This window comes from Pistacia vera, unplaced genomic scaffold (genome assembly GCF_008641045.1).
Source record: "Pistacia vera cultivar Batoury unplaced genomic scaffold, PisVer_v2 Contig368, whole genome shotgun sequence".
Taxonomy (NCBI): domain Eukaryota; kingdom Viridiplantae; phylum Streptophyta; class Magnoliopsida; order Sapindales; family Anacardiaceae; genus Pistacia; species Pistacia vera.
The window spans coordinates 1-22,807 of NW_022196188.1; the positions used below are offsets into that span (position 1 = coordinate 1).

The 22,807-nt window shown below is 38.8% G+C and overlaps 5 protein-coding genes across 5 annotated transcripts; all 5 read left to right on the forward strand.

Annotated features, from left to right (window-relative positions):
• Window positions 1–1,560: 1,560 nt before the first annotated feature.
• Window positions 1,561–2,852, forward strand: LOC116140300 (L-type lectin-domain containing receptor kinase IV.1-like). The gene is made up of 2 exons (XM_031425948.1): window positions 1,561–2,455; window positions 2,725–2,852. Exons 1-2 carry the CDS (start codon window positions 1,561–1,563, stop codon window positions 2,775–2,777), a joined length of 948 nt encoding a protein of 315 aa, XP_031281808.1. The 3' UTR covers window positions 2,778–2,852.
• A 1,836-nt stretch (window positions 2,853–4,688) lies between these two features.
• LOC116140275 (L-type lectin-domain containing receptor kinase IV.1-like) lies at window positions 4,689–7,166 on the forward strand. Its single transcript, XM_031425924.1, has one exon. The coding sequence runs from the start codon at window positions 4,708–4,710 to the stop codon at window positions 6,721–6,723; it is 2,016 nt and encodes a 671-aa protein (XP_031281784.1). The 5' UTR covers window positions 4,689–4,707; the 3' UTR covers window positions 6,724–7,166.
• Window positions 7,167–7,943: 777 nt separating this feature from the next.
• Window positions 7,944–9,956, forward strand: LOC116140304 (L-type lectin-domain containing receptor kinase IV.1-like). The gene has a single exon (XM_031425953.1). The coding sequence runs from the start codon at window positions 7,953–7,955 to the stop codon at window positions 9,954–9,956; it is 2,004 nt and encodes a 667-aa protein (XP_031281813.1). The 5' UTR covers window positions 7,944–7,952.
• A 4,502-nt stretch (window positions 9,957–14,458) lies between these two features.
• On the forward strand, window positions 14,459–15,133 carry LOC116140279 (secreted RxLR effector protein 161-like). Its single transcript, XM_031425929.1, has one exon. The coding sequence runs from the start codon at window positions 14,459–14,461 to the stop codon at window positions 15,131–15,133; it is 675 nt and encodes a 224-aa protein (XP_031281789.1).
• Window positions 15,134–16,023: 890 nt separating this feature from the next.
• LOC116140298 (L-type lectin-domain containing receptor kinase IV.1-like) lies at window positions 16,024–18,110 on the forward strand. Its single transcript, XM_031425947.1, is given in 3 exon segments — window positions 16,024–16,741; window positions 16,744–17,488; window positions 17,490–18,110. Coding segments are annotated over 3 exon segments (2,004 nt in total). The 3' UTR covers window positions 18,031–18,110.
• The last annotated feature ends 4,697 nt before the right edge of the window (window positions 18,111–22,807 follow it).

Genomic DNA, 22,807 nt, shown 5'->3' on the forward strand with positions numbered 1-22,807 from the left:
TTTTTTTTTTTTTTTTTTTTCCATTGGTTTTGATGGTTTTTAATTAGACTGGTTTTGAGGTGTTCTAAAACCATTATTTATCAGAAATTTTATGTACTGGTTTTAACTGGCTTAAAAACCCCCTAGAACCAGTATAATGTATTTTTGAAGGATTTATAAAACACCCAAATCAGGGTGTTTTGGTTGATTTTAAAATTTTATTCCACAAATACTTTATCCACGACAAAACTATCCCAATTATATCAAAAAAAAAAAAAAAAATTAACCATATAATGTGCGTTTCTAACTATATTAAATATAAAATAATTTTAAACAATCATAAAAAAAAATTATTAAAATCTCATTTTTAGATGTTTTTTTTGAGAAGTGGAGCTACAATTTTTCAATCATTTAGATGTTGCAAAGAATGATGAAAAAGGATAAGGAAACTTTATCACATTGAAGTTATAAAATATTAATAAATAGAAAACAAATAAAAAATCCTTATCTTATAATTGAAAAAACAAAACTCCTAAGTACTGATTAAATGTGAGGTATTTTTTTGGGCATATACGTAAATTTATCATTTTAAAAAACTGTCAAAACCACTGGAAAATAAACTCCCAAGCACAAGTTGGGTGTTTTGAAAATCATTACTAAAAACACATCAAAACCACTACAGTGGATAACAATGGTTTATCCTTATAACCGCTACCATAAAACTCCCTAGTAGACCCTCGATATTTTTTCTTCTTCTCTCTCTTATCTTCTCTTATTCTCTCCCTCTTATATGTTGCACTTCCCCATCCATTTTTTGGAAGCCCCCGTAGAGCTGGGCATTTGGGACCGAGCCCAAAAGCCCAGCTCCAAAACCCGGTCCTAGGACCGGTCCTTGAGAGGATCGGACCTAGGAGGCCTGGTCCCAAAACGGGACCAAGCCTAAGGAGGAGGGTCCTCCTCCAAGGCTCGGGCCTGGGCCCAAATTTTTTTGTATTTTTTCAATATAGTCCCCTACAAATTACATAAAACCCCCTGTTAATTTTAAAGTAAATATAAATTATGAGGGCTAAAAATTTTTTTACAAAATTGATAAAAAAAAAAATCTTGCAGGTCTAAAAAATTTATAAAATTTACCCCTAAAAAAATACTAAAAAGCCCCTATAAAATTTTATTTTACCCCCAAAATATAAAAAAAAATTAGGAGGGAAAATAAAATTATCCAAGCCCCATGGGACTGGTCCTGGGCCCATGGGACTAGTCTTGACCAGGCCTAAGGCCTGGTTCGGGTCCTGGTTTTTCTCATGGGTCCTAGGCCCATGAGTGACTAGTCCCATTTGGGACCAGTCCCAAACGGGCCCAGGCTTGGGCCCGTAAGGGATCGGTCCCTGCCCACCTCTAAGCCCCCGTCACCAGAAACCTTTCCTTTCCCCACCAATCATCTTTTCGGTTTGCCCTCTCCAAAACCCCCATTTTTCTTGTCATCGTTTGCCCACCTTTCACAGCCGATTGAATCCCTAGGGTTTTTGTTGTTTGTTGAATTGGGATTGATTGATGTTTTTCGGAGTGTCTGATTGGAAATTGATGGTTGGAGATTNAATCTCTCATGAATCAAGACAGGGGATGAGAGAATTTGTAGCAGAAATTGTAAGTATTGGCCGCCTTCGTCATCGGAATTTAGTACAACTCCTGGGCTATTGCCGGCGTAAAGGAGAATTGCTTTTGGTATATGACTACATGCCCAATGGAAGCCTTGACAAGTACCTGTATGACCAACCAGAGGTCAGCCTCAATTGGAGACAAAGATTTCGAATCATCAAAGGCGTTGCTTTGGGCCTATATTACCTACATGAAGAATGGGAACAAATTGTTATTCACAGAGATGTCAAGGCCAGTAATGTCTTGCTTGATGGTGAATTGAATGGAAGGTTGGGGGATTTCGGCCTTGCAAGATTATACGATCATGGAACTGATCCACAAACAACACATGTGGTTGGAACTCTTGGTTATCTTGCTCCAGAGCACACTCGAACGGGGAAGGCAACAAGAAGCACTGACGTATTTGCTTTTGGTGCATTTTTGCTTGAAGTTGCATGTGGCAGAAGGCCAATAGAGCCACGAGCGGAATCGGAGGATGTCGAGATATTGGTTGACTGGGTATTTGGTTTTTGGTGTAGAGGTGAAATTCTTGAGGCAAGGGATCAAAATCTGGGTTCAGATTATGTAGTTGAGGAATTGGAGTTGGTGTTGAAACTTGGGTTGATGTGCTCTCATTCGGAGCCAACAGCAAGGCCAAGCATGAGACAAATTGTGCAGTATTTAGAGAAGGATACCCCTTTGCCGGAGCTATCATCTCTTGGAATTTCAGCGAGTGGCCTAACATTCGCAGATCGTGAAGGTTTCGATGATTTTGCTATGTCATATCCATCTACTATGGGCCTAACAGGATCCTCTTCCATTGCCGATTCACTACTTTCAGGTGGTCGGTGATGCTTTAAAAGATTTATCTTATAATTACATAATTTAATTTATGTATATGATGGATTGATGTCATTTTACTGCACACGTTCTCAGATGTAGCGCTATTGGTGTCTGTAAGAAAAAAATGGTGTATGTTAATAAGAAGAATTTAGGCATCCATGCTATTTTTGTAATCTTACTGAATTTTCATGGAAACTTAACTCCTTGCCATGCCATCTCAAGAAGTAATTAATAATGTGATGTCTGCTTCTTTGAATGCCATTATAGGAACTGTAGCCGCCGCGGTACAGGTAGATGGGCTCCTTTGGATAACATCATAACAGCACGGCTCCTTTGTCAATGTTGTCTGCTGTAAATGACTAAATTCCAGTTGCCCCTGCCACTCCCACGTGATCATTGACTTTAAATTGTATTTTCTATCTTCAAAACAATTCTAAATAATATTGAATGTTATTTTGAATAGAATATATATTTAATGAATTTTATTTAATATGGTACTTGGAAATAGTGTTTTAAAACCCGGTCCGGCCCGGTTGGTTGAACCGGTTCAACTAGGATCCAAGGTTTTCACCAGGTCGGATTACCTGTTTTACTATTTACTAAAAACCCTAAAAATTGGGATGATGATCAGTAAACAATTGAAGGTCGAGATGTTGGGCTTTTGAAAAGAAAGAATCAGTGAGTGCAATTGTGGTAACAAAGTTGATTTGTTGATTTCCAGTGAGTAAATCGACTGGAAATCGAAAAAAAGGTGGCAACAACAATCGACTTTTGTCAGTGATTGGTAAGGCTAACGGGGGTGAGGTGAGGTGGGTTTCGGTCAGGAGGTTGAGGGGAGTATTTCGTGGTGATGGGGAGGGTTGTTGACGCCGAAGTAAATGAGATTTCGCTTGGAATATCGATGTCGGCGTCGGTGAGATCTGGCTGAAATCGAACCTATTTTGGTCAGGTATTGGCTAGATTTTCTGGGGAATGGGCTTAAGGGATGATTGAGATTACATTTGGTGTGTCGACACCGTTAACTAGTCGACCACTGATTTGTATTTGGGGTGTGTTTGCTAAATTTTAAACTTATAAGGACTTAACAAATTTTTAGGAGTATATTTGCTAAATTTAAAATTTTTGTTACTCGGTTTGACTGGTTAACCTGGGACCCGGCTACCTTGCCAGGTTTCACCTAGAATTGGTTTTTAAAACATTGCTTAGAAAAAGTTTTGATGGGCTCAAATAACAACACTTAATTGTAATTTCCATTTGTCATTTGCACTCAGCCCAAATAAGACGGGCCTCTTTCATTTGGTGTGACTTTAGTCTATAGTAAAGCCCATAGAGATCATAAATGAATATGAGAGAACTCTTTAGAGAGGACCGAAGAAGTGAAGATTTGGGGGATTTCAAGGTACAGATATGCATCAATTTCATTACTATTTAAAAAAGAAAATCCCTGTAATATCTCCAGTGTACAAAGCTTGATCTGTCATTAATCTTTCTTTCAAATTATTTTCCTTCATTACAAAGCAAATAACATCTGGTTCCCCGTTTCCTTAATTGTATGGTAAAGTTTATTTGTACGTCATGCATAGACTATTAGTATTGACTACAAAATCAGATGGGATCATTTTGGTACTATGGTTTTCGTTTTATTTAATAATAAGGGTAAAGTTATAAATACGGGATTAAATAAATCTAGTTACATTTAACCCTGTTTATAATTGAAGACAGGATTGTCGATCAAACATCAGAATCGCTTAAAAATCTGAGTACTGCATGTATTCCTTTTCCTTTTGTTTCGGCCGATTTCGCTTAATCAACGCAAACCTGCTCCTAAAATACAAAATGAAGACCATAGTAGCTATTCACGTGTTGATTCCAATCCATCCCCTCCCCTCCAACAGACTTTCATGGTTAACTCGCAATCAACATAGTAATTTCACTTCTCCTTCTTCATGATGTCAGCCGTAAGGTCCCCAATTCCATTGACTCGTGTTAACGCGGGACCGGCCTAACCCGCCACACGGTCTCCGTGTTGGTTCCCTTCTCAATGACAGACCGCCTAACATTTACGTCAACGATATCAAAACATGGAATGCGTCAATCCAACGTTATTCAGGATGTGTTTGGTTGACGGGTGAGACGTGTCTGAACCCTGTAACTCCCTCAGTTGTGAGGTAGTACAACAGAAAGGAATTCTTATATATGCCGCCTTGTGCATCAGAGAAGAGCACAGTGTGAGCAATAGCCTAGCTAGTCATGTTCTTCAAACTCCCAATACTCTTGTCTTTCCTAGTCGTAATTTGTAGCTCAGTAGCGACGGATGATAATTTTGGTTTCATCTACAATGGGTTCCCATCCGCTAACCTGAGCCTCGATGGCATAGCGGAATTCACCAACAATGGAGTTCTGCAGCTTACCAACAAAACCAGATACCAAAACGGACACGCCTTTTACCCTAACCCAATATCCTTCAAGAATTCATCAAATGGCCATGCTTTCTCTTTCTCTACCACTTTTGTTTTCGCTATCCACCCAAAATATTCGGAATTTTCCGGCCATGGTATGGCCTTCGTCATTGCACCCACTCGAGGGCTCCCACTTGCTCTTCCGAATCAGTACCTCGGCCTTTTTAATGAAAGGAACGACGGAAATTTTGGCAATCATGTTTTCGCTGTAGAAATCGATACGCAACTGAATGAAGAGTTTCTTGAAACCAATGATAACCATATAGGGATCGATATTAACGGTTTGAAGTCTGTGAAATCAGCTCCAGCTGGTTATTATGAAAATCAAACCGGTGACTTCAAGAAATTGACACTTACTAGACAGAAAATTCAAGTTTGGGTAGAATACAACGGTGAGGAAAAGCAAATTAAAGTCACTTTAGCTCCATTCAACAGCGGTAAGCCCATTTCCCCACTTATCTCTTTGTCAAGGGATCTTTCTACTATTTTTAACGAAAACATGTTTGTTGGCTTCTCGTCGGCCAACGGTAAGTTGTTAACATCTCATTATGTTTTGGGTTGGAGTTTTAAAATGAATGGTCAAGCGCAAGAACTCCTCCTCTCTAAACTACCTAAGCTTCCCCGAATAGGTCCTAAGAAGCGATCAATGCTTTTGACTATTGGATTGCCTTTAATTTCTGTAAGCTTAATTTTCACTGTAGTCTCAAGTGTTGTATATGTAGTAAGGAGAAAAAAAAAGTTCGCTGAAGTGCTTGAAGATTGGGAGCTTGAATATGGGCCTCAGAGATTCAAATACAAAGATCTTTATATTGCCACCAAAGGGTTTAGAGAAAAGGAGCTACTAGGTACTGGAGGTTTTGGCAGGGTCTACAGAGGTGTCCTACCCAACTCTAAACAAGAGATTGCAGTGAAGAAAATCTCTCATGAATCAAGACAAGGAATTAGAGAATTTATTGCTGAAATTGTCAGTATTGGGCACCTACGTCACCGAAATTTAGTAAAACTCTTGGGGTATTGCCGGCGTAAAGGAGAGCTGATTTTGGTGTACGACTACATGCCTAATGGAAGTCTTGACAAGTACCTCTATGACAATCCAAAGGTTACCCTGAATTGGAGACAAAGATTCCGAGTTATCAAAGGAGTAGCTTTGGGACTGTTATATCTACATGAAGAATGGGAAAAAGTTGTTATTCATAGAGATGTAAAGGCCAGTAATGTTTTGCTTGATAGTGAATTAAATGGAAGGCTTGGAGATTTTGGGCTTGCAAGATTATATGATCATGGAACTAATCCGCAAACAACTCATGTAGTTGGAACTGTTGGCTATCTTGCCCCAGAGCATACACGAACTGGGAAGGCCACAAGAAGCAATGATGTGTTTGCTTTTGGTGCCTTTCTGCTCGAAGTTGCCTGTGGCAGAAGGCCAATAGAGCCACAATCACCGACAGAGGAGACTCTGATTTTGGTTGACTGGGTATTTGGTTTTTGGAATAAAGGTGAAATTATTGAGGCAAGGGATCCCAAAATAGGAACAGATTATGTGGCTGAGGAGCTAGAGTTGGTATTGAAACTTGGGTTGATGTGCTCTCATTCAGAGGCAGCAGGTAGGCCAGGAATGCGCCAAGTTGTTGAGTACTTGGAAAAGGATATTCCTCTTCCGGAGTTATTAACTCTTGGAATTTCATCAAGTGGCATAACATTTGCCTATCGGTATGGTTTTGATGACTTTGTCGACTCATATCCATTATGTATGGGTATAACCGTTTCGACTACAGTTGAAGACTCAGTACTTTCAGATGGCCAATGATACTTTAAATTGTTCGAAATCTCTCTTGTCGCTTTTTATGGTCTCTGGTTTATGTTTATGGTGGGTTACTTTTACGTAATACGCTTGTTTTTATACTATAGAAGTGATAATGAAATAAATCGATTGACACCTTTGAATCGGCTTTGCTGCAAATTCCATTTTCCATTTCAACTTCACCATTCTCTGTATTCACACCTGGCCTCTCTTTTTCTTTCTTTTGTATTCTTCTTTAGTTTGGACGACTAATTGACCATAGATTTCTACATTCACACCATATATATACACGTAAGCAGAGAAACGATTATATGATATCTTCACCGATGATCTAACCATGGTGAATTTTTTTTGTTGGAGTAGATTTTGGATTTGTTGATTAGTTGAAGTGGTTTCTTTAGTGTTAAAGTGTAAGAAGAAAACAGAGGGAAAATACAATACGAATTTGGATTCTGTGTTTTACTAATTGAGACCATCATTTATATAAAGTCAGTTTGAAGGAAATTGCTTTTGAAAAATGATGATTCTTTACCAATTAACGCCAAATGAAGGAGACAGATTTGAACTGATGTTAACTTTTGAGCAGATCAGGTGAGTGAATATTTATCTTCATGAATTACATGGGTGAAATTAACTAGTCGCATCACAAGATAAAGATTGAAGGCGACAGGAATGATTTACCCAAATAATATTATTTGTACTTAATAATATTATTTCTACATATACCACATTCATGGTATCACAAATCTGTGTGTCAAATACATCTTCATCAATGCAACGATATGCAACATGTAAAGCTTGGCTTATGTTCTGTTCATGTCTAATTTTTTTTCTAACTGGGAGGCTTGAAATTAAATTCAGTTGTCCAATTCCAATGTTTGTCAGTGTATGTGGGGACTGGGAAGGCCCACCCTAGTTGAACCAAACTCAACACGAAACCGGACCTACGGTCACCAGATGGCAACGAGAAAACAACTGGCAGGTGATTGGCGCCCTCTTTTCCAAGACTTAACCTATCATTTCTGTTTATACACCAGATTCATCCTCCAAAACATGGATTATCTCCTCTGTGGCTGCGGGCTCAAGAGGGCGAATATGCACCTGCTCTTTCCTTTAAAGTAACAAGCAGTGAGCAATCCCGGAGAATTCATGTGTGAACCCTATTGCCGCTTTTCATTATTATCTTACATATAATTCCCGAGAAGGAGGATCACGAATTAAGGAATTTCCTTGCCATGTTGTTCAAACTTGCGATACTGGTGTCTCTCCTAATCAGCTTAGCAGCAGGGGATGAATATCCTGGTTTCATCTACAATGGGTTCAAATCGGCTAATCTTATCCTCGATGGTATAGCACAGTTCACTGCCGACGGACTTTTACAGCTTACCAATGAAACCAAAATACTAAACGGTCATGCCTTTTACCCTGAACCAATACCTTTCAAGAACTATTCAAATGGCAGAGCCTTTTCTTTCTCTACTACCTTTGTTTTCGGTATCCACCCCGTGTACCCGACTCTTGCCGGCCATGGCATGGCTTTCGTGATTGCACCAACAAGAGGGCTCCCAGGTGCTCGTCCAAGTCAGTACCTGGGACTTTTTAATGAAAGCAACAATGGGAACGCCAGTAATCATGTTTTCGCGGTGGAATTGGATACGGTCCTGAGTGGTGAGTTTTTTGATATCAATGATAACCATGTTGGGATTGATGTTAATGGACTGCACTCTGAGATATCAGCTCCAGCAGGTTATTATGATGATCAAACTGGCGACTTTAAGAACTTGACGCTTATTAGTGATCAAAGAATGCAAGTTTGGGTGGATTATAACGGTGAGGAGAAACAAATTAATGTCAGTTTAGCGCCATTCAAAAGTGGTAAGCCAATTACGCCACTTTTGTCTTTGTCCCGTGATCTTTCCTCTGTTTTTAAAACTACCATGTTCGTTGGCTTCTCATCATCGCCCGGTTCTATGTTAACATCTCATTATGTTTTGGGCTGGAGTTTTAAGATCAATGGCCAAGCGCAGGAATTCCTCCTCTCTCAACTTCCTAAGCTTCCCAGGATCGGTCCTAAGGAGAGATCAATGCTTTTGGCTGTTGGGTTGCCTTTAATTTCTATAAGCTTAATGTTAGCTGCGGTTACGGGAGTCGTTCATTTGATACAAAGGAAAAGAAAGTTCGCTGAAGTGCTTGAAGATTGGGAGCTTGAATACGGGCCTCAGAGATTCAAATACAAAGATCTTTATTTTGCCACCAAAGGGTTTAGAGAGACAGAGCTATTAGGCAGCGGTGGATTTGGAAGGGTCTACAGAGGCGTACTACACAACTCTAAACTAGAGATAGCAGTAAAGAGAATCTCTCATGAATCAAGACAAGGGATGAGAGAATTTGTTGCTGAAATTATCAGTATTGGGCACCTACGTCATCGGAATTTAGTACAACTCTTGGGTTATTGCCGGCGTAAAGGGGAGCTGCTTTTGGTGTATGACTACATGCCTAATGGAAGCCTCGACAGGTACCTCTATGACCAATCAACGGTCACCCTGAATTGGAGACAGAGATTCCAAGTGATCAAAGGGGTGGCATTGGGTCTGTTTTATCTTCATGAAGGATGGGAAAAAGTTGTTATTCACAGAGATGTCAAGGCCAGTAATGTGTTACTTGATGATGAATTTAATGGAAGGTTAGGAGACTTTGGTCTTGCAAGATTATATGACCATGGAACTGATCCACAAACTACACATGTGGTTGGAACTCTTGGTTATCTTGCCCCTGAACACGCTCGAACTGGGAAGGCCACAAGAAGCAGTGATGTGTTTGCTTTTGGTGCATTTTTGCTTGAAGTTGCTTGTGGCAGAAGGCCAATAGAGCGACGAGCGCCCACAGAGGAAATGGTTTTGGTTGACTGGGTATTTGGTTTTTGGAACAAAGGTGCAATTCTTGAAGCAAAAGATCCAAAACTGGGTACAGATTACGCTGAGGAATTGGAGTTGGTGTTGAAACTTGGGTTGCTGTGCTCTCATTCGGAGCCAGCAGCTAGGCCAAGCATGCGACAAGTTGTGCAATATTTGGAGAAGGATTCTCCTTTGCCAGAGTTATCAAAACTCGGAATCTCAACTAGCGGTCTAGCATTTGCTCATCGGAAAGATTTTGATGGTTTTGTCATCACAAATTCATCTTACATAGGTCCAAGAGTCTCAACTTCTATCGCAGATTCAATCCTTTCAGGTGGCAGATGATGCTTAAAAACATTAAATTATTTGAACTTTGAAGCATTTTATTATTTCCAAGTATGCATGACTGCTGTAAATTCCACTATTCACTTCCACACGTCCATTAATTCTGACCTCATAGGCTCTGAATAAGGACTACTTATCTTTGTTGAGATCACCTGTAACACTTCAATTAATTTGGTCGGCAGCCTACTTTTATGAATGATAAATGATGAAATTACAATCTATAACAGGTGTACGGTTTACCCTTAAGTAATAAATACAATCACAAATAGATTAAACAATTTGCATTAAGAATTTAGACCATCAGTAATGTTGAAGTGGAAGCCTGCAAACAGTGTCGTTTTGGGTAAGTAGAACTACATCGTGTCATACATGAGATCAAATGAATCCAGACCGCAGATTAGTCTTTAGATCCAATGGCCTCAAACCAGCCATCAGGTCAACCCTATATAAAATCAGCTGCTTTATTCGAAATAGAGAGAGACACTGTAATCTTCGATATCCTATTGAGAGTTAGGTTTTGTAAAGGGATTTTACTCAAGTTTGTGTAATCAGTAAGGTTAGAGTGGTTAGAGGTTTAATCATTCTGGTGTGGGTGTTGTTCTCACAGATTAGAGTTTCCAGGTGAGTTACTCTAAGGGCTGATTACGGGATATATTGTATCTGGGTGGGTGTTTCTGTGTTGTCTTGGATTTGCTGTGTTGTAATTGTGATTCTTGAGATAATAGTGAGTGCAGCGAGCTCATCTCTTTCCTGAGCTCAAAGCGGATGTAGCTTATCCTATAAGGATAAGTGAACCACGGTAAATCATTGTGTTCTTGATTTGATTGTGTGCGTGTGTTTGATATATTGTAGAATCTTTAGTTTGCATAACAGTGGTATCAGAGCCACCTTTGGAGTCTAGATTAGACGATTAAAGTCTCGGTGTCCCGATAGAAGACGATTCTTGAAAACTAGGGTTTTGGGAAATTTGGGGATTTTCTAAAATTTAGTTCTTTGAGTCTTCCAATAGATCTAAGGTTTCGGGATTTGAGTGAAATTGTCAATCTTGAAAGATCTTGGGAAAAATCTAGGGTTCCAAAAGTCGCATAAAGGTTAGGGCAAAAACACTTAGGGTTTACAATTTGGGGCTTTCTAAAATTAACCCTCAAATGACCACTGCAACCACCCCACGGTTGGAGATCAATCAATACGATGGACAGATTGATTTTGGAAGCTAGAAGAAGAAGATGAAAGCCCTCCTTTCACACAACAAGGTCGCAATCGCACTGGAAAATGACCACAAGAAGTGGCCAGAGGACAAATTAAGGAAGAAGGAAGAGATTGACAAAGAGGCCTACAACCTAATCGTGATGAACCTCTCGGAGAGTGTGCTTCGAAAGGTAGATGGATTCAAAACTCCTCTTGGACTATGGGGTAAGCTAGAATCATTTTATGCTTTACAGTCTGCACCGAATCTTGCTTTTTTAAAGGGAGCTTTATTTTCGTATAAAATGGATAATTCAAAATCAATTGAGGAAAATTTGGATGAGTTTTTAAAAATGACTCTGATCTTGAAAGGCACAGACCAAGAGTTAGGAGAAACCAGCCTTGCCATGATACTATTAAACTCACTAACGAAAGACTATCAAGTAGTCAAAAATGCCCTACAGTACTCGGGTACTGTACCTAGTGTAGATCTGATTATTGTTGGTCTTAAGGTTAGGGAGTTAGAGCTTAAAACCCTGAAGAGAAATAATAGTACACTGTTTGTAAAGGGTAGACTAGAAACTGGCCAATCGAGTAAAGAAAACCAGTATAGTCAGGGGGGTAAGAATAAGAAGAAATGGAAAGGAAACAGTAAGGCTAAGACTGAAACTAGGAAGTGTTTTTATTGTAATAAAACAGGTCATTTAAAGAAAAACTGTTTTGACTGGAAGAAGAAACAGAAATTAGGAAACACTGAGAATAATTTGGCTACCACAAATAACCTAATAGATGAACCAGAAGTCCTTACAGTGTCAACTCTGACACGACTAAGGAATGAGTGCTAGATTCTGGCTGCATTTTCCATATGAGCCTAAATAGGAGTTGGTTTCAAGACTTTGAAACTTCTGATCATGAGACAGTATTCATGGGAAACAACCAAGCCTGTAGGGTTAAGGGAATGGGCAGCATAACCCTTAGGTTAAGTGGGGGAAAACTGATTAGACTAACCAAAGTGAGGTACATCCCTGATCTTAAGAGAAACCTAATATCCCCAGGTACTCTTGATGAAGCAAGATGCTACTATAGGGTTGACAATAGGTGGTTAAATGTCTATAAAAATGAAAAGCTGGTCTTAACATGAGAAAAGAAAAATGGCCTCTATATTCTCTGTGGAAGCTTCTATTCTGAATGTAATAATACTGCACTTGTTTCTTCAAATTTATCTGTGACTAAAAAGTGGCATTTGAGGATGGGTCATATGAGTCAAAGGGGATGGATGCTCTAAATAGACAAGGGCAATTTGGGAAAGACACAGTCACTAGCTTAGAGTTTTGTGAGAACTGTGTCCTAGGTAAACAGCATAGAAACAACTTCCCTAAAGGAACTCACTTAGCCACTAATTGCCTTGATTACCTACATTCTAACTTATGGGGACCTGAAAGAGTGAAAACACATGGAGGAAACAATTATTTCCTCTCTATTATAGATGATTACAGTATGAAAGTATGAGTCTACTTACTAAAGTCAAAGGATCAAGCTTTAGCTAGGTTTAAAGATTGGAAGGTGCTAGTTGAAAACCAGGTTGGTAGAAGGATTACGGCTTTGAGAACTGACAATGGGCTTGAGTTTTGTAACCTGGAGTTTGACAGATTTTGTAGTGAATAGGGGGTCTTGAGGCATAGAACAGTGAGAAACACACCTTAGTAAAATAGGGTAGCTGAGAGAATGAATAGGACACTGTTAGACAATGTTAGGTGCTCTCTGATAACTTCAAACCTTCCAAAAACCTTCTAGGGAGAGGCCCTCACTATAGCAGCTTACCTAGTAAATAAGAGTCCTTCCACAGCCATAGGATTAGTTTGTCCTAAAGAAAGGTGGTCTGGGAGAAAACTAGAGTTAGGCCACCTCAGAGTGTTTGGATGTACAACCTATGCTCATACACAAAGAGGCAAACTAGAACCTATATCTACTAAGTGTGTGTTCCTAGGATACCAAGAGGGCACAAAAGGGTACAGGCTATAGGACAGAGAGTCTCCAGGGTTCGAATCATTGTGAGTGGGGATGTAGTGTTCAATGAGGGAGCCTTCCCTTGCAAAAAGACTAACCTTGATGCGGGCATATCCAAGAATACAGAAACTGAAACTGTTCAACCTAATGCTACTCAAATTGAGGTGGAGCCTATAGCCTAGCAACTTGATCCACCTCAAGTGCAAACACAAAAACAACCTGGAGGGGAATTAGAACCTGGTGTAACTGATCAAGTTGTAGATGATGAAGCTGAAGAGTTCCTAGAACCATAACATGATGAACTGATGAACTATCAGTTGGCCAGAGACAGAACAAGGAGAGAGGTAAGACCACCTTTAAGATATTCATATGCTGAATTGATTTATATTGCTCTTCTTGCAGGTACAGAAGTTCTAAGGTCTGAACCTGAGACTTACCGAGAGGCTATGGAGTCCAGAGATAGTGACAAATGGAGAGAAGCCATGGAGGAGGAAATGCAATCCTTAAAGGTAAATGACACATGGTCTCTGGTTCCAAAACCAAAAGACCAGAAGCTAACTCAATGTAAGTGGCTCTTTAAACTAAAAGATGGTATTTCTATAGCTGATCCCCCTAGGTATAAAGCTAGACTTGTTGCAAAGAGGTATACCCAAAGGGAGGGTATAGACTTCAATGAAGTCTTCTCCCCTGTGGTTAAATACAAAACAATCAGAATGATGTTGTCAATTGTAGCTCACCATGACCTGGAACTTGAGCAGTTGGATGTCACCATTGCCTTTCTACATGGAAACCTAGAGGAACAAATTTATATGAGCCAGCCAATGGGTTTTGTTGACCCTAAGGCCCTAGACCATGCATGTCTCCTTAAAAAGTAATTATATGGCTTAAAACGGTCTCCTAGGCAGTGGTACAAGAGGTTTGACACATTCATAGTGAGTATAGGGTTTACTAGAAGCCAATATGATAGTTGCTTCTACTTTAAAATGAATAATGACATGCCAATTTACTTACTCCTATACGTTGATGATATGTTGTTGATTAGTAAGTCTAAGTCCCAAATTAGTGATTTAAAGAAGAAACTAAATTCTGAGTTTAGTATGAAAAACCTAGGGTGTGCCAAGAAAATTCTAGGCATGGAGATAATTAGGGATAGAAGAAAATGTGAACTAAGGTTGCAACAACAGTCATACTTACTGAAGCTAGTCACAAAGTTTGGCATGGCAGGTGCCAAACTAGTCTCAATGCCCCTGGCAAGTCAATTTTTACTCAGTATATCCTAATGCCCCAAAATTGAGGCAGATGTGTTAAAAATGGAGTCTGTCCCGTATGCTAATGTTATGGGGTCCTTGATGTATGCAATGATAGGTACTAGGTCTGATTTAGCATTTGTCATTTCTTTGTTAAGTAGGTATATGTCTAACCCTGGTATGGAGCATTGGACAACTTTGAAATGGATGTTAAAATACATAAATAGTTCTTTGTGTGTTGGTCTTGAATATTGTAAAAGGAATTCTGCACTTGATCTGGTTGGGTTTGTAGATGCTGATTTTGCAGGGGACAAAGGTACCAGAAAATCAACTACAACCTACTTCTTCACATTGGGTGGAAACTGTATAAGTTGGAAGTCTCAACTGCAACCAATAGTGGCCCTTTCCTCAAATGAATTTGAGTATATTGCAGTGACTGATACGTTTAAGGAAGCACTGTGGCTAAAGGGAATTCTGACAGAAGCCAACTTAATTAGTGGGAAGGTGATAATTTACTCAGATAGTCAGAGTGCAATAATACACCGCAGTAAGAATCCAGTGTACCATGAAAGAACTAAACATGTGGATGTCTGCTACCATTTTGTGAGAGATATAATTACTAAAGGGGTTATTGAGCTAAGGAAGGTTGCTACAGAGGAGAACCCAGCAGACATGGGCACCAAGATAGTCACTCCAGCAAAATTCAAGCATTGCTTGAATTTGCTGTTTGTAAAATAATCTGGAGTGACAAGAGCAATGAGGGAATGGGACTGAGCAAGTTGCACAAAGAAACTGTTTTCTAGTGCTTCCAAGGTGGAGATTGTTGAAGTGGAAGCCTGAAAACAGTGTCGTTTTTGGTAAGTAGAACGACGTCATTTCATACATGAGATCAAATGAATCCAGATCGCAGATTAGTCTTCAGATCCAACGGCCTCAAACCAGCCATCAGGTCAACCCTATATAAACTCAGTTGCTTTATTCGAAATAGAGAAAGACACTGTAATCTTCGATATCCTATTGAGAGTTAGGTTTTGTAAAGGGTTTTTACTTAAGTTTGTGTAATCAGTAAGGTTAGAGTGGTTAGAGGTTTAATCATTCTGGTGTGGGTGTTGTTCTCACAGATTAGAGTTTCCAAGTGAGTTACTCTAAGGGCTGATTACGGGATATATTGTATCTGGGTGGGTGTTTCTGTGTTGTCTTGGATTTGCTGTGTTGTAATCGTGATTCTTGAGATAATAGTGACTGCAACGAGCTCATCTCTTTCTTGAGCTCAACGTGGATATAGCTTATCCTATAAGGATAAGTGAACCACGGTAAATCACCGTGTTCTTGATTTGATTGTGTGGGTATGTTTGATATATTGTAGAAACCTTTAGTTTGCATAACAAGTAACTTTCATCCATAAACAGTGGACATCACAGTAGGAAAACACAAACACGCGGTTGATCCCTGTTGTGTTCTACCGTGTACCGCCTCGAGATTAAATTCACCTAATAGCGACGTAACTCCTGTTGACCCATTTCAACGCGAGACCGGCAAGTTGGTTTCCATGTACGTTATTCATGTGTTTGGTTGACGGCCAAGACTCTAATACGTGAGAGAAGCATAGGGTAAACAGAATTTTAGCCATGTTTTCCGAACTTGCTATACTGGTGTCTCTTCTTCTGACAAGTAGCTTTGGAGCCACAGATGATAATTTTGGTTTTATCTACAATGGATTCCAATCAGCTAAGCCAATACTCGATGTCGATGGTATAGCCAACTTCACCGCCAATGGTCTTTTGCAGCTTACCAACGAAACCCCTGTAGAAAAGGGTCACGCCTTCTACTCTCATCCGATTTCCTTCAAGAACTCATCAAATGGCACCGCTTTCTCTTTCTCTACAACTTTTGTTTTCGCTATCCACCCTAGAATTGAGGGTCATAGCGGCCATGGTTTGGCTTTCGTCATTGCACCAACAATTGGTCTCCCACATGCTTTTCCGAGTCAGTACCTCGGCCTTTTTGACGAGAGCAACAACGGAAAAGCCAGCAATCATGTGTTCGCTGTAGAACTCGATTCGATTGAGAATAAGGAGTTTAATGACATCAATGATAACCATGTAGGAATTGATATTAATGGATTGAAGTCTGAAATATCAAATTCAGCAGGTTATCATGACAATGAAACTGGTCTCTTTACGAGCTTGTTGCTTGCTGGTGGTCAAAGAATGCAGGTTTGGGTGGAATATAATGGTGAGAAGCAAATTAATGTTACTTTAGCTCCATTCAACAGTGGTAAGCCCAGTAATCCACTTCTTAATTTGTCGATTGATCTTTCACCAATTTTTAACAAAATCATGTTTGTTGCTTCTCATCGTCCACTGGTTCGTTGTTAGTATCTCATTATGTTTTGGGTTGGAGTTTTAAAATGAATGGACAAGCAGAGAAACTTGCACTCTCTCAGCTTCCCCGAATTGGTCCCAAACTGAAATTAAAGTTTATGACAATTGGGCTCCCTGTAATTTTTGTAAGCTTGACTTTAGCTGCAGTGTCAGGTGTGGTTTATGTGATAAGAAGGAACAGAAAGTTCGCTGAAGTGCTTGAAGATTGGGAGCTTGAATATGGGCCTCATAGATTCAAATACAAAGATCTTTATTTCGCCACCAAAGGATTTACAGAAACAGAGCTATTAGGTAGTGGTGGATTTGGCAGGGTGTACAGAGGTGTACTACCCAACTGTAAACTAGAAATTGCCGTGAAGAGAGTCTCTCATGAATCAAGACAAGGAATGAGAGAATTTGTGGCTGAAATTGTTAGTATTGGTCACATGCGTCGCCGGAATTTAGTACCACTCTTGGGTTATTGCCGGCGTAAAGGAGAGCTGCTTTTGGTGTATGACTACATGCCTAATGGAAGCCTGGACAAGTACATCTATGACCAAACAAATGTCACACTGAATTGGAGACAACGATTTAGTGTCATCAAGGGGGTAGCTTTAGGCTTATTGTATCTACATGAAGAATGGGAACTAGTTGTCATTCACAAAGATGTGAAGGCCAGTAACGTTTTGCTTGATGGTGAATTCAATGGAAGACTAGGTGATTTTGGGCTGCAGATTGTATGACCACGGAACTGATCCACAAACAACTCATGTGGTTGGTACTGTTGGCTACCTCGCCCCAGAGCACGCTCGAACAGGGAAGGCCACTAGAAGTACTGATGTATTTGCTTTTGGTGCCTTTCTGCTCGAAGTTGCCTGTGGCAGAAGGCCAATAGAGCCACAATCGCCGACAGATGAAACTGAGATTTTGGTTGAATGGGTTTTTGGTTTTTGGAGTGAAGGTAAAATTATTGAGGCAAGGGATCAGAAATTGGGAACAGATTATGTCGCCGAGGAGCTAGAGTTAGTGTTGAAACTTGGGTTGATGTGCTCTCATTCAGAGCCCCCAGCTAGGCCAAGCATGCGACAAGTTGTGCAGTACTTGGAGAAGGATGCTCCTTCGCCAGAGTTATCAGCTCTAGAAATTTCAGACAGTGGCCTAAGATTTGCGCATTCGGAAGGTTTTGATGACTTTGTAGGCTCGTTTCCATCTTTAATGGGCATAACACCATCGACTTCTATTGCAGATTCAATACTTTCAGGTGGCAGATAAGGTTGCATCGTCAAATTATTGGAGATATAATGATTTTTTGCTGTAATATTCTTTGTAATATATTCTCAGTTGTAGCTGTGCTGGTGTAATATAAATAATAATAATATTGTAGCATGCATGCATGAATTAATAATCGGAAATTGTCATTCAAATGGGTACATAGCCAAGCAATAATGTATTTAAATGAGGCAGATTTAACTATTTTGAAGATAAAAAAATAATTGAACAAAAATTCTGGCTACTTGCTAGTTACCCTTAATTGGATACACTCTGAACATATTGTAAATTTAGTTTCAAGAGTATTATCATATTTGGTCATTAAGAATTATTTTACAATATGGGTTTAATAGGATTATTCGATTAAATATGATGGATTGCAAATTGGAAAATAAAAAGGGTCACAAAAGAAAATTGGAGACAACGATTTAGTGTCATCAAGGGGGTAGCTTTAGGCTTATTGTATCTACATGAGGAATGGGAACAAGTTGTCATTCACAGAGATGTGAAGGCCAGTAACGTGTTGCTTGATGGTGAATTGAATGGAAGACTAGGTGATTTTGGCCTTTCAAGATTATATGATCACGGTAGTGATCCACAAACAACTTGTGTAGTTGGAACTTTTGGATATCTTGCCCCAGAGGACACTCGTACTGGGGGAAGGCCACAAAAAGCAGTGATGTGTTCGCTTTTGGTGCCTTTTTGCTTGAAGTTGCCTGTGGGAGAAGGCCAATTGAATCACGAGCGGCAACAGAAGATTGCATGATTTTGGTTGATTGGGTATTTGGTTTCTGGAGTAGAGGTGAAATTCTCGAGGCAAGAGATATTAAATTGGGTACAGATTATGTAGCTGAAGAATTGGAGTTGGTATTGAAACTTGGGTTGGTATGCTCTCATTCCGAGCCAATAGCTAGGCCGAACATGCGTCAAGTTGTGCTGTATTTAGATAAGGATGCTAGTTTGCCAGAGTTATCATTATCAGCCCTTGGAATTTCAGATAGTGGCCTAAATTTTGATCATTGGGAAGGTTTCGATGGTCTTGCGGTCTCATATCCATCTTCTATGGGCTTAACAGTGTCGACTTCTGTTACAGATTCAATATTTCAGGTGGCAGATGATCCTTTTTTTATTAACCCAATTTGGCCATATATTGTATTCTAGTTTGATCCTTGGGGTGCGTTTAGTCCAGGAAATATTGGATTACTGGAATCTTATATTACCTTGAAGATTACTGAGAATCTTTAGGAAAATGTGTTCGGCTTGTTGGTGGGTGTGTTATATTAATATGTTTGGTTAGGGGGAATAAATTGGTAGGTATGTTATTTAAATTACTAAATTGCCATCTCTTTAAATAATATAAATTATTTTTATTATTAATTTTTGAATAATTTTTTTAACCCCCAATATTTCAGATTTAGCTAAAACACACCCGCATGTAAACCTTTAATTTATGACAAAATCACCCCTAACCCCTGTTGCCACTGCAAACCATCGTCGAAAGTCTCTGAAAGTCGCCGTGAGTAGCTCACCGTGACCACGAGGTTCGATATGACCGTTTCTGGCTATATTGATGGTCGAAAACGGCCATATTAGGCCAGATCTTGCCGGAAATGTCCAGATCTATTATGGCAATTTCCGGCCAGATCCTTGGCCATTATCAGCCAGATCTATTCCAGGCAGAATAGATCTGGCTAATAATGGCCAGGGATCTGGCCGTTAAGCCTAATATGGCCATTTTTTGCCATAAATATGGCCGAAAACGGCTAGATCTAGCCTGATATGGCCATTTTCGACCATAAATATGGTCGAAAACAACCATATCGAAGCCTCCCGGAGCCTCCTAGTGAATCTCGATCATTTTTAGGAACTTCAACGACTTTCCGACGGTGGTCCGTGGTGGTTGGCCCGCTGTCTGCGGTGGTGGTCTGTAATTTGTTTTAAATATAAAGACATTGTTATCTAAAAACTTAATTAAATAAGGGTAAAATTGAAATGGTATATTAATGTAAATTTATTTTAAAATAGGGGCATTATTGTCCAATTTTTTTATTAATAAGGGATAAAATTGTAACAAAAATAAGATTATCAAGGTAATCTTACAATACCTAAGAAAATAGAGGTAATCAGATTACCTCTAATATTACCAACAGTAGCAACTATTGGTAATGAAAGATTACTGGAATCTTATATTACTTGACAATCAAACATGGTAATCAAGTAATATAAGATGATATAACTCTAGTAATCTTCCATTACCTCCAACCAAATGCCCCTTTAGTTTTATTCCTTATTTCCTGTTGATCCTTAATTTTATTATTTAATTTAATTAATTTGACACAAGTGAATTTGTTATATGTATATATATAGAGACACACACACACACACACACACACACACATATATAGATGTATATATATACATATATATATATATCTATATATATGTATACATATATAAAAAATGTAATATTCTTTCTAGCTAGTAGTTCTTTGGAAAAATATAAGTAAAACTTACTAAACATATTATAGAAAATATATATATAAGTATGAAATAGAGGGCCCATAACTAATTTTTCTTTATATACAAATCTCTACATCAAGTAATAAGTCGCAAAAATAACTCAAAAATACAGTCAGACGGTGTTGCCTTTCTCCTCCGCTACTTAACGTTCCATCCGACCGCATCTCATCTACTACCTGCAAAAACAGTAAAATCAACGGAGTGAGCACTAATTGCTTAGTAAGTAAACCCACAATACTTCTATTCTTTCTCCGTTACTCAGATCCTATATTTTCCTTCCTTACACCAAACTTCTCAATTCTTCTATGCTCTTTCTAAAATTCTAGTTTCTCACTTACCGATATGTAAGCACAAATAGGGAAACTAACTCGGGATAGTAGAAATGGCATGATGCATATGCACAAATGCATAAACTTTTTCTATACAATACATTTTCTTTTCTGTTTTTCTGTTTTCTTATTCTGTTTTCTATTTCTCATTTGTTTTCTGTTTCTTTTTTGTTTTTTTGCATTTCTTTCTTTTTCCGTTTCTCTTCTTCTGTTTCAATTCTCTTCTTTCTTTTCTGTTTCTCTTATTTTCTATTCTTTCTTTCTTTTCTTTTCTATTCTTTCTTTGCCGATCAGACTCGATTGAGGCATGGATTCGGAACCCTGACCGTGTGAGTGTATTCTCAAATTCTTTCTTGGGTACAATCCTCATTCACATGCACTTCTTATGGACTGTACAAATTCTTTTTTCTTATTCTTAGGCCGCTCACTAAAGGAGGCGTGCATATAGGGATATTCTTCTTCTCTGTCACTCACGAGTTCCCCATCGCAACAACCTTCTCTTCCCTTATCTTTTTATATTTCTTTAAATAAAATTTCAGATTTGAGGAATTATTTAATTATGTCCTTTAGATAATGATTCTAGAATTAATTTCTTTTCTTTTCTTTCTCTTTATTCTTTAATGTTCTCATACATGTATATGTGCATGTAAATATGTTCATTCTTTGCTATTCTTTCTAAATGCAAATGTAAGAATGTAAGAATGCATTATGGCATATAAAGATATCATTATAGAACTAGTATTCTCTACCAACAACACTTCCATAACAAAGTAATAATCTAACATACTCATATATATGCACTTTCTTTGACATTTCATCAAACACCTTACATGCACATACAAACCCTAAATTGGTTACACTTTCACATATTTCTCAAGCCACCAAAATTGGAGCAAAAACTCCCTAAGGCCAACAACCACCCTAGCCGAATTTCATCCTCCACCATTCCACATCTATTCTTTCACATTTCATCCAAAATCCCATCAACTCAACACATACAAATACATCACTTTTCATGGCCATAAGATTCACAAATCAAACAACCTCAATTTCAATCCATAATTCTCATCATCCAAACACACATAATTCCCTTTACCTCAACATACAACAAATTGATGAGATTTACTTACCTTGAATTTGAGCAATTCCAACACTATAATCTCTCTTTGATAGAATTCCCCTTACCTCTTAAACCTTAAGCATATAAAACCATAAGAATTCAAACTTTAAAATTTACATCTCACATCTTGGTGCAAGAATCTTACCTTTGGATACTTATGATTGAAAATCTATCAAAATCTACCCAAAATCCTATATATGAATTTCCTAGGAATTAGTGGAAGAAAAATTGAGAGAATTTGGGATGAAGGTGGCGTGAATAATGGGTGGAGTGGCTAGGGTTTCAATCCTTGAACTCTTATTACTACATAATAATATATATAGTTTCCCATTTTACCCTTGTAGTTTCTAAAAATTCCATCTATGTCCCTTAATCAATTACAAGAATGTCCTCATTTTTATTAACTTCTCCATGTTATTCTACTTCTTTTTATTCCCCACTCTTTCATCTAATTATGAGTGGAATGACCATTTTACCCCAAGTAACATTTTAAAGAATTTCCTTCACACTTGTTCAAGATAACTTTCACAAAATTCAACTAAGGGTATTAGGGCATAAATAAAGCTACGTACTTTGATGTGGGTGTTACAATTCTCTCTCTCTCTCTCTCTCTCTCTCTCTCTCTCTCTCCCCCCCCCCCCCCCTCCCCCCCCCCCCCCCCCCCCCCCCCCCCCCCCCCAATAAGAATTTCGTCCCCGAAATCTTACCTTAGAATTTGGTTCACTTTTGGTAGAATTTCAATCCTAAGCATCCATAGGTAAGATTCTTGCACTAAGGTGTGAGATTAATTTTTAAAAGTGTTGTGAATTCT

Coding starts and splice junctions, on each gene's coding strand:
- LOC116140275 (XM_031425924.1), top strand. CDS start 4,708: ATGTTCTTCAAACTCCCAATACTCTTGTCTTTCCTAGTCGTAATTTGT.
- LOC116140304 (XM_031425953.1), top strand. CDS start 7,953: ATGTTGTTCAAACTTGCGATACTGGTGTCTCTCCTAATCAGCTTAGCA.
- LOC116140279 (XM_031425929.1), top strand. CDS start 14,459: ATGGAGTCTGTCCCGTATGCTAATGTTATGGGGTCCTTGATGTATGCA.